Below are 12354 nucleotides of genomic sequence, written 5' to 3'. Positions count from 1 at the left end.
TTATCTTTGTACTCCTCACCTGATTGCCGCCACACATGCTTGAGACCATCTGAACCAAACAAATTAATCTTGGTCTCATCAGACCATAGGACATGGTTCCAGTAATCCATGTCCTTTGTTGACATGTCTTCAGCAAACTGTTTGTGGGCTTTCTTGTGTAGAGACTTCAGAAGAGGCTTCCTTCTGGGGTGACAGCCATGCAGACCAATTTGATGTAGTGTGCGGCGTATGGTCTGAGCACTGACAGGCTGACCCCCAACCTTTTCAATCTCTGCAGCAATGCTGACAGCACTCCTGCGCCTATCTTTCAAAGACAGCAGTTGGATGTGACGCTGAGCACGTGCACTCAGCTTCTTTGGACGACCAACGCGAGGTCTGTTCTGAGCGGACCCTGCTCTTTTAAAACGCTGGATGATCTTGGCCACTGTGCTGCAGCTCAGTTTCAGGGTGTTGGCAATCTTCTTGTAGCCTTGGCCATCTTCATGTAGCGCAACAATTCGTCTTTTAAGATCCTCAGAGAGTTCTTTGCCATGAGGTGTCAAGTTGGAACTTTCAGTGACCAGTATGAGAGAGTGTGAGAGCTGTACTACTAAATTGAACACACCTGCTCCCTATGCACACCTGAGACCTAGTAACACTAACAAATCACATGACATTTTGGAGGGAAAATGACAAGCAGTGCTCAATTTGGACATTTAGGGGTGTAGTCTCTTAGGGGTGTACTCACTTTTGTTGCCGGTGGTTTAGACATTAATGGCTGTATATTGAGTTATTTTGAGGGAAGAATAAATTGACACTGTTATATAAGCTGCACACAGACTACTTTTCATTGTGTCAAAGTGTCATTTTGTCAGTGTTGTCCCATGAAAAGATATACTTAAATATCTGCAGAAATGTGAGGGGTGTACTCACTTTTGTGATACACTGTATATGTAAATGACAAATGCATTATTATTAAAACAAAAAGGATCTGACGGCAGTACACGTCATCTCTTCTTATTTATTTTGTTCAGACTCTCGATCACTACACCTTAATAGTACAAGGTGTGGATATGGCTGGTGCCCCAGACGGCAAAACAGGAACTGGTACAGTAGAGATTGCGGTGACGGACATCAATGACAATGTTCCTACTCTTGAAAAAGACGAGGTAACAAAATAATTTGTGAATAAGTTCAGAATGACTCAGATTTCTGTATAAATTACTCATAAAACTTGTTTTGTCCTTATCTGATTACTGTACAAACTAATTATACCTGAACTAATAATACATAAACAAGTGTAGTGTTCATGTCTCTACTAAACACAGTGATACTAAACATCCATCAGTTACATAGGTGTAGCAATCCCTATAATTTACTATACACACACAGTACTACTCTTCTTAAAACATTTTAAGTTTGCAAAAGACCATCTGGATGTAACATAATGCATTGGTTTAGTAAAAAGATAAGACAAAAGTTTTAAAAGCTTTAAGTTGCAGTTGGTAGAGATGTTTGTAAGACATTTGGGTGACACAGTGGCCAGTTGGCTCACCCACCACTAATAAGATCTGTGTTTAAAATTCACCTGTGCTGTTGACCAGCAGGGCATGTTCACAGACACGATTGGAATAATCTGTTGGTGCAGTGACTCATTACTGCTGCAATTGCAGCCTCTGCTGGCTGGTCTGCACATAGAGGAAGAATAATGGAGAGGGGTGCTTGATTCTTTGTTTGTGGATATACAGTATCTCACAAAAGTGAGTACACCCCTCACATTTCTGCAAATATTTTATTATATCTTTTCATGGGACAACACTATAGGAATGAAACTTGGAAATAACTCACACAGCCAATAATGTCTAAATGGCTGGCAACATAAGTGAGTACACCCCACAGTGAACATGTCCAAATTGTGCCCAAAGTGTCAATATTTTGTGTGACCACCATGATTATCTAGCACTGCCTTAACCCTCCTGGGCATGGAATTCACCAGAGCTGCAAAGGTTACTGTAATCCTCTACCACTCCTCCATGATGACATCACAGAGATGGTGGATGTTAGACACCTTGAACTCCTCCACCTTCCACTTGAGGATGCCCCACAGGTGCTCAATTGAGTTTAGTCCATCACCTTTACCTTCAGCTTCCTCAACAAGGCAGTTGTCATCTTGGAGGTTGTGTTTGGGGTTGTTATCATGTTGGAAAACCGCCATGCGGCCCAGTTTCCGAAGGGAGGGGATCATGCTCTGTTTCAGAATGTCACAGTACATGTTGGAATTCATGTTTCCCTCAATGAACTGCAGCTCCCCAGTGCCGGCAACACACATGCAGCCCAAGACCATGATGCTACCACCACCATGCTTGACTGTACGCAAGAGACAGTTGTCTTGGTACTTCTCACCAGGGCGCCGCCACACATGTTGGACATCATCTGAGCCAAATGAGTTTATCTTGGTCTCATCAGACCACAGGGCATTCCAGTAATCCATGTTCTTGGACTGCTTGTCTTCAGCAAACTGTTTGCTGGCTTTCTTGTGCATCAGCTTCCTTCTGGGATGACGACCATGCAGACCGAGTTGATGCAGTGTTTGGCGTATGGTCTGAGCACTGACAGGCTGACCTCCCACGTCTTCAACCTTTGCAGCAATGCTGGCAGCACTCATGTGTCTATTTTTTAAAGCTAACCTCTGGATATGACGCTGAACACGTGGACTTAACTTCTTTGGTCGACCCTGGCGAGGCCTGTTCCGAGTGGAACCTGTCCTGGAAAACCGCTGTATGACCTTGGCCACTGTGCTGTAGCTTAGTTTCAGGGTGTTGGCAATCTTCTTATAGCCTTTGTGGAGAGCAACAATTCTATTTCTTACATCCTCAGAGAGTTCCTTGTCATGAGGTGCCATGTTGAATATCCAGTGGCCAGTATGAGAGAATTGTACCCAAAACACCAAATTTAACAGCCCTGCTCCCCATTTACACCTGGGACCTTGACACATGACACCAAGGAGGGACAACAACACATTTGGGTACAATTTGGGCCAGTGATAGCTTAGTGGTTAAGGTACTGGCCAAGCCCCGCCACCACCAAGTTGCCACTGTTGGGTCCCCGAGCAAGGCCCTTAACCCTCAATTGCTCATTGTGTTCCGCTCACTGTGTAAGTCGCTTTGGATGAAAGCGTCTGCTAAATGCTGTAAATGTAAATTTGGACATGTTCACTGTGGGGTGTACTCACTTATGTTGCCAACCATTTAGACATTAATGACTGTGTGTTGAGTTATTTTCAGGAGACACTGAAAATAACAAGCAGTACACTGACTACTCTAAGTTATATCCAAGTTTCATTTCTATAGTGTTGTCCCATAAAAAGATATGATAAAATATTTGCAAAAATGTGAGTGGTGTAGTCACTTTTGTGAGATACTTTATATATAGATACGAATCAGCCATAACATGAAAAACACCTCCCTGTTTCTACACTCGCTGTCCATTTTATCAGCTCCACTTACCATATAGAAGCACTTTAAAGTTCTACAATTACTGACTGTAGTCCATCTGTTTCTCTGCATGCTTTTTTAGCCTGTTTTCACTCTGTTATTCAATGATCAGCCCCACAGGACCATCACAGAGCAGGTATTATTTAGTTGGTGGATCATTCTCAGCACTGCACTGACATGGTGGTGGTGTGTTAGTGTATGTTGTGCTGGTATGAGTGGATCAGACACAGCAGCGCTGCTGGAGTTTTTAAATACCGTGTCCACTCACTGTCCACTCTATTAGACACTCCTACCTAATTGGTCCACCTTGTAGATGTAAAGTCAGAGACGATCTCTCATCTATTGCTGCTGTTTGAGTTGGTCATCTTCTAGACCTTCATCAGTGGTCACAGGACGATGCCCACAGGGCGCTGTTGGCTGGATATATTTTTGGTTGGTGGACTATTCTCAGTCCAGCAGTGACAGTGAGGTGTTTAAAAACTCCATCAGCATTGCTGTGACTGATCCACTCATACCAGCACAACACACACTAACACACCACCACCATGTCAGTGTCACTGCAGTGCTGAGAATCACCCACCACCTAAATAATACCTTCTCTCTGGTGGTCCCTTTCAAGAACAGCATGAAAGGGGGCTAACAAAGCATGCAGAGAAACAGATGGACTACAGTCAGTAATTGTAGAACTACAAAGTGCTTCTATATGGTAAGCGGAGCTGATAACATGGACAGTGAGTGTAGAAACAAGGAGGTGGTTTTAATGTTATGGCTGATCGGTGTATTTGTGAATATTAAACCATGTTTTATGAGTAATTTATTCAGAATAACCTTTTTTTTTGTTATTTACACATATAATCGTACACAGGTGTTTGTTTATTTTAAAACTTGGTAATGCTTTTGAAGTATCTGTAATAATGATCTTTCTATTCCCCAAATTAGTTCACCGGTTCTGTTGATGAAGATACAGTTGATGTGGTTGTAATGAAAATCAAAGCTTCGGATAAAGACTTGAAGAACTCTGATAATTGGCTGGCTGTCTTTGATATTATCAGTGGTAATGAAAACGAAATGTTTACTATAGAGACGGACCCTAAAACCAACGAAGGCATTTTAAAGCTTGTCAAGGTACATAACCTCAGTTAATTCCTCATACACTTTAACTATTACTCAGCATTTTTTACTCATGTTCTCTGTTCTCTCTATCTTTTGTTTGTCGACTCTCCAACCATGACTGCTGTGTGAAGCCTGTGGATTTTGAAAAGGTGAAAAATCTGGACCTTGGTTTATCCATTTCAAACGTAGCTCCTTTTATAAATGGAACTGCTTTAGCACTGGGCATTAATCTAAACAAGCCTGGAGCTTCAGGATTCCCGGATGGGACAGCAGCTGGAACTGGGATGGGAACAGGTATGAATTCTGCGGTGGATGCAAGTGCATATGCAGGTGCAGGTGCAGGTGCTGGTGCTGGTGCAGGCGCTGGTGCAGGCGCTGGTGCAGGTGCAGGCGCTGGTGCCGGTGCCGGAGGTAACCCTGGTGTCAGTTCTCAATCAGGAACTAAACCAGGGACTAAACCTGGTAACAAAAAGCCACCTCCAGGTGGAAAGAGCTATCCGGTAAAAATAGCTGTGAACAACTTACCTGAAGGTCCAGTGTTTTCACCACCAGTGAAGGACTTTCCTGTGTCAGAGAACCCAAAGGAAGTTAAAGTTCCTGTGGTCATTGGGTCCTTTCCTGCTTTGGATGGTGATACTGGAGAGCTTGCTGAAAATGTAAGGTAAGTTGTAAATACATTTTATTTTATACAAAGGTGGCTAATACTAACTAATTTGTCTTTAAATGCAAATTTTATTTTTATTTTTCAACAATGACAACAGTTTTACGCAAGCACATTAAAACACAGCCAGGTAAGCCACTCAGGTGGCACAGCGTTAAAATGCGCTAGCACACCAGAGCTGGGATTTCGAATACATACACAACAACGATTGGCTGTTGTTCACAGGGTGGGACAAGCCGGACCAGGGTTCCTCATAAGTGGTGCAATTTCGACCTTTGCTGGCTGATTGATGGCGCCTGCACAGAGTTAAGGAATAATGCTAATCAGGGTGTGGCTCTTTGTGCACAAAGCTGATCCGCATATGAACTCGTGCACGTGCAGGTGAAAAGATGCAGTCGGTACTGCCCACATGTCGGAGGGGGCGTGTGTCAGTTGTAAAGCTCCTCAGTTAGCAGTGGAGGGTTGTATCGCTAGAGATGATGAGTACTGTAACGCAATCAGGGTAATTGGATACGACTAGATTAGGGGAGAAAATTGAGCCACAAGATATATTGTTTTTAGCTTTATTATTTATTTATTTTTGATGAAATCTAGCTGCTACATTACAAGCTACACAAGCAATCATAACTTAAATTAATGCAAGCTACATGTGTTAGCAATGATCACAATCATATTTATTAACAAAGCAGTGATTTGTAACTTTAACAAGTATTTACAGTAAACTTGGTTTAATGTTTTACCATATAAACCAGGGGAGGGCAATTAAATTTTCCAAGCGGCCACATAAGAAACTCGGACTGTTGTGGAGGGCCGGACTAATAAGGTGAACTTAATTCTGCTCAATATTAATTTGATCTTTTCATTTACATTTACATTACATTTTCAGCATTTAGCCTTTATCCAAAGCGATTTACAATACAATTACAGTATACAGTCTGAGCAATTGAGGGTTAAGGGCCTTGCTCAAGAGCCCAACAGCAGCAACCTGGCAGTGTTGGGGCTTGAACCAGCAACCTTCTGATTACTAGTCCAGTACCTTAACCACTAGGCTACGACTGTCCACTCTTTATGAAAAGCAGTAAATTGTGCAGTTCTAATAAGCTGTTAATGTTTTGATGTTACATTTAGAAAATTAGAAGTATGCAGAGTAAAAACATCAACATTATTTTACTATTTAAACAAACAAATGCAAAAAAACAAATGTGAACAAAATGTGCAGGTTTTTAAACTTTACACTATTTTGTTTGGAGTCTAATTATCTCATTTGTTTTTCAGTCCTTTGTTATTGTTTAATATTCTTTTTAAAATCACAGAGCTGGTCCTGACTGCTTCAGTTCTGGATGTGTTAAACTTTATAAAAAGTCTTTGTTGCTTGTGCAGTTTAGTTAGTGAAGCTTCAGGTGTGACGCTCCGCATCGTTCATGTTCTTGTATTTCTGTTTAGTACCGCAACAGCGATTTAGAGCCTAAATTCTGATCCTTAACCAGCGTTACATCTGACTTTAGTAAATAAACAATTCAGAAGTTCGTGTCTTGTTAAAAACTTCACCGTCAATCACTCTCAGTTCTGTTCGCATTACAGTGAAGCTGATACACTCGCGCACACACGCGCATACGCAAATCGAAACGTATGGATATTTAAAGACACAGCGCTCCCGTCAAAATCAATCCTGTTATACTGCATGTTTGATGTACATTTATTTACATCTAATTTTTTATTGCCACGAACCTCATGCGGGCCGGTTGGGCCGTACAATGCCCAGGTCTGGTATAAACTAATAAATACACATTAAAAATTAATAGCTGTATACATACTAAACAGCTGCATTGTTCAGAAATTCTTGGACAAGGGTAATTGAGGATTTGTAGCATTGTGGAATGTTAATGTTTATTTATCAAGATTTAATGAGACTTGTAACAGCTAAAAACGTGTTAGCAAATAACCTAGTAATTTAAGAAGACGTTTCTTAGCGAGCAGTTGCAAGGATTTTAGGTATTTACCCCAAACAGTGCATTTTATCAAAAGATACTGGGAATCAGGTTCTGGACTGCTTTGTATCAAGTAAAGTCTGACAGATTAGCTGCTACTAATTAGCAGCTAACTGCTAACAAACTACAGTAGACCCTTGACTTATGAATTTGATTGGTTCCGAAGGGCTGTTCTTAAGTACGTGAGTTAAACCTATTTGTCCCATAAGGAATAATGTAAATAAAATTAATCTGTGCCAGACCTCCCAAACCCCTTACCTAACCTTTCTAATGTCTTAAAAGGTCTTTTTTGTTATAAATACAAGTATATTTTCCCTTAAATCTTAATAGTAATAGAATAGACATTCCTGTAATAAACAATAATAAATTACAATACACAGTAGTACTGTACATAAAACACACATCACATTTCAGTACAGTACGTGTTCTGTACCAAACACCATAATACATTTCCTTCTTTTTTTAAAAATGTATCTAGCAGAAACAACAATAACTCTCATATATCTCTATTATTTCCTTCTTTATTTTAATAGCGTTGTATTTTGTAGGTGCAATTGCACAAAATATATTTATATATAATATATTAAAAGTAAGTAATATTAAGCAATGAATCACCCTGTTAAGCAAACGGTACCATGTGGAAGTGAGTTTAAACTTGAAAAAGTGTTTTAAACTGCCCTATGTAATCACCTCTCCTGTTCACACTGACAGAACCTGTCTGCGTTACCGAGCTGCTCGAGGCAAGTCTGCCTTTTTTATATGACTCAAAGAGCCGATCAGAAATAAGCCAGGAAATAACTTCACACTGAACAGCAAAACACGTTTTTATGATTGGTTCAGAGATAATAAAAAAAATAGCCTTGAGAAAAGTGGCAATGACAAAATCTTGGGGGCAATGCTGGGAATTAAAAAAATATCTGCATCAAGTTTAATACAGGTCAAAAACAACATTCAAACAACTTTAAAATTAACTGCATGTAGTGTAGTTTAATTTTTTAGAAATGCTAATAAAAGAAATCTGATTACTTACTAACCTATATGACATTTTTCAGTATAAAATGACTTAAATGCACGTAATCCATTTAAATATTTGTAATATTTCTGTACATACAGAGTTAATCCAATATATTAATTTATAATGATGACATATTATAATTTAATTGCAAATACAGGTATGCCAAAGGATTTGATCCAGACAACTGGCTGTCCATTGATGAGGAAACTTCAGAAATTAAACTGACAAAGATTCCAGATCGAGAGTCTCCATATCTGGTCAATGGAACTTACACAGCAAAAATACTCTGTTTAAACAAGGGTAAAACAACCTGAGTTATTGCATGGTTTTTCATATAAACTTAAATGAAATATACACCGATCAACCATAACATTATGACCACCTCCTTTTTTCTACACTCACTGTCAATTTTATCAGCTCCACTTACCATATAGAAGCACTTTGTAGTTCTACAATTACTGACTGTAGTCCATCTGTTTTCTTACATACTTTTTTAGCCTGCTTTCACTTTTTAATGGTCGGGACCCCCACAGGACCACCACATAGCAGGTATTATTTGGGTGGTGGATCATTCTCAGCACTGCAGTGACACTGACATGGTGGTGGTGTGTTAGTGTGTATTGTGCTGGTATGAGTGGATCAAAGTTTTTAAACACCTCACTGTCACTGCTGGACTGAGAATAGTCCACCAACCAAAACTATCCAGCCAACAGCACCCCGTGGGCAGCGTCCTGTGATCACTGATGAAGGTCTAGAAGATGACCAACACAAACAGCAGCAATAGACGAGCAATTAGGTAGGAGTGTCTAATCGAGTGGACAGTGAGTGGACACAGTATTTAAAAACTCCAGCAGCGCTGCTGTGTCTGATCCACTCATACCACCACAACACACACTAACACACCACCACCATGTCAGTGTCACTGCAATACTGAGAATCATCCACCACCCAAATAATACCTACTCTGTAGTGGTCCTGACCATTGAAGAACAGGGTGAAAGAAGGCTAAAAAAGTATGTAGAGAAACAGATGGACTACAGTCAGTAATTTTAGGACTACAAAGTGCTTCTATATGGTTAGTGGAGCTGATAAAATAGACAGTGAGTGTAGAAACAAGGAGGTGGTCATAATGTTATGGCTGATCGGTGTTCTACGGTTTGCAATCTATTTCAATTCATTATTTTTTTTAGATGTGCCACCCAAGACAGCTACTGGAACGATAGCCATAAAGGTGCAAGATGCAAATGACCACTGTCCGGAACTGACCAGCACCTATCAAAATGTGTGTTCAGATGTTACAGTGATAAACGTGACTGCACATGATGTGGATATGCATCCGTTTGGAGACCCTTATACATTTAAGTTTATAGAGGAGAAGCGTAAAGGAAAGTGGGAAATGGTTCCTGTTAATGGTAAAGCAAACAGAATAACACTTCAACTATTACTGTACAATATTCATTCATTTCCATTATACAATCATAATGTACATGTTTGTTTATTAATTAGGATTTTAACGTCATGTTTTACACTATGGTTACATTCATGACATGATTGGTAGTTACTCATTACACAAGATTCATCAGTTCACACAAGGTTATATCGAACACAGTCATGGACTGTGGGAGGAAACTGGAGCACCCGGAGGAAACCCACGCAGACACAGGGAGAACATGCAAACTCCACACAGAAAGGACCCGGACCGCCCCACCTGGGGATTGAACCCAGGACCTTCTTGCTCTGAGGCGACAGTGCTACCCACTTAGCCACTGTGCTGCCCATCATATGTACATACAGTGAAGGAGAACACAAGTGATTTCCAGTTTTGTTGTTTGACTTTGTATTCATTATTATAAAACATAGATAAAGAAAAATGTTTAAAATATATTTTTAAATAAAACAGGTGCACCAGACAATTTGCCCTCAGACTACTAATAATGAAGATAATAGAGAAGCTAGGAGTCATTTAAATTGAAGGATGACATGAAAGGAGTAGGAACAACAGTTTTACAGTGAAGAATAAGCATACACTGCTCCACTCATCATACGCTACATCACACCTGAAAGAAGCACATCTGAAAGCCTTCAATGTACACACAAGTATTTAGACAGATCAGAACAATGGTGGTAACAATTTAGCTAAGGGAATTTCTACTGTATCATCAAACAGTACTGGGGTATTACTCATTATAAAAAAAACATAAATGGAGTAAAGTACTTTGACAAAGAGAAGGATGTAATCTCATTAAGGGATTCTGAACTCCTTGGTTTGAAACTCGGCATTGCCTCCGGTCGACTGGGCCCCATCTAGCAAGCATAATTGGCAGTGCCTGCAGGGAGGGCTGATTGGAATATGTGGGCAGGGTCTTTAAACGCTGTGTGAGGACCCTGATTGATGGATAGAGGCATCTGAGCATGGGTGGAAAAGGGTTTCTTTTAAGGGCTGTGTGCAGGTCGGAGGAGGCGTGAGCAGCAATATACCCTGCTCAACTGCAAAAAAATCGAGGATCCCCCAGCAGTGGAAGACAAACTGTTTATGCTAAACTGGGAGAAAATGGGAAAAAAGCATTTTGTATATATTTATATACATAATGATGCTATAAAGGTTCTACCAGCTATTGAATGTCAGTGGACAATCATTGTGTTTAATAAAATCATTAAATGTTTTTAAAAACATTTCTGTCTACATTTTAATTAATAATTAATGCAGAAATCTATAAAATGATACCCAATATTACCCAAATTATATCCAATATTACCCATTATAATTGTTCTATTGTCAAATGTACACTTTTAGTTTGCATTTCTACCAGAGGTGGAAAGTAATGAATTACATTTATTCATATTACTGTAATTGAGTAGTTTTTTTTTGTGTACTTGTACTTTTTAAAGTAGATTTTACAACCAGTAATTTTACTTTAACTTAAGTATGTTTTGTATTAGGAATTGTAATTCGCTACATTTTAAATAACATCTGTTACTGGGTAAAATAAACGCTAAAAAATTGCGTCTGAGAAACTGCTGCAGTGAATTCGGCGATGGGGAGTCGGATCTTTTGGCTCGGTATATATATACAGTATCTCACAAAAGTGAGTACACCCCTCACATAGTCAGTGTACAGCTTGTATAGCAGTATAGATTTAATATCTTCAGAAAATAACTCAAAACACAGCCATTAATGTCTAAATAGCTGGCAACATAAGTGAGTACACCCCACAGTGAACATGTCCAAATTGTGCCTAATTGTGTCGTTGTCCCTCCCTGGTGTCATGTGTCAAGATCCCAGGTGTGAATGGGGAGCAGGGCTGTTAAATTTGGTGTTTTGGGTACAATTCTCTCATACTGGCCACTGGATATTCAACATGGCACCTCATGGCAAAGAACTCTCTGAGGATGTGAGAAATAGAATTGTTGCTCTCCACAAAGATGGCCTGGGCTATAAGAAGATTGCCAACACCCTGAAACTGAGCTACAGCATGGTGGCCAAGGTCATACAGCGGTTTTCCAGGACAGGTTCCACTCAGAACAGGCTTCGCCATGGTTGACCAAAGAAGTTCAGTCCACGTGTTCAGCATCATATCCAGAGGTTGGCTTCAAAAAATAGACACATGAGTGCTGCCAGCATTGCTGCAGAGGTTAAAGAAGTGGGAGGTCAGCCTGTCAGTGCTCAGACCATACGCCAAACACTGCATCAACTCGGTCTGCATGGTCGTTATCCCAGAAGGAAGCTGACGCACGAGAAAGCCCGCAAACAGTTTGCTGAAGACAAGCAGTCCAAGAACATGGATTACTGGAATGCCCTGTGGTCTGACGAGACCAAGATAAACTTGTTTGGCTCAGATGATGTCCAGCATGTGTGGCGGTGCCCTGGTGAGGAGTAATTTCGTGTTTGTGTGCCTGTTAAAATGTAAGTATAATAATTTTTTTTGCAACCCATTTTTTGCCTTGCGATTTTTATGGCACCTGCACGGAGACGGAGGATAATAGAGATCAGTGCATGACTCCACATACAGTGTATCACAAAAGTGAGTACACCCCTCACATTTCTGCAAATATTTCATTATATCTTTTCATGGGACAACACTATAGACATGAAACTTGGATATA

General features: G+C 40.2%; 1 protein-coding gene across 1 annotated transcript in view; it reads left to right on the top strand.

The window, feature by feature from the left end:
* LOC134320029 (desmoglein-2.1-like) overlaps positions 1 to 12354 on the top strand; it is a 40324-nt gene that overhangs the window by 19888 nt on the left and 8082 nt on the right. Inside the window, exons 6-10 of the mRNA XM_063001315.1 lie at positions 1014 to 1148; positions 4413 to 4598; positions 4718 to 5247; positions 8408 to 8550; positions 9441 to 9662. Of these exons, the coding sequence (XP_062857385.1) occupies positions 1014 to 1148; positions 4413 to 4598; positions 4718 to 5247; positions 8408 to 8550; positions 9441 to 9662 (1216 nt within the window). The remainder of the gene's footprint in view (positions 1 to 1013; positions 1149 to 4412; positions 4599 to 4717; positions 5248 to 8407; positions 8551 to 9440; positions 9663 to 12354) is intronic.

Source organism: Trichomycterus rosablanca, chromosome 9 (assembly GCF_030014385.1).
Source record: "Trichomycterus rosablanca isolate fTriRos1 chromosome 9, fTriRos1.hap1, whole genome shotgun sequence".
Taxonomy (NCBI): Eukaryota; Metazoa; Chordata; class Actinopteri; order Siluriformes; family Trichomycteridae; genus Trichomycterus; species Trichomycterus rosablanca.
Note: the sequence above shows the minus strand (reverse complement) of the source record. Positions and strands in the feature narration are given on the sequence as shown.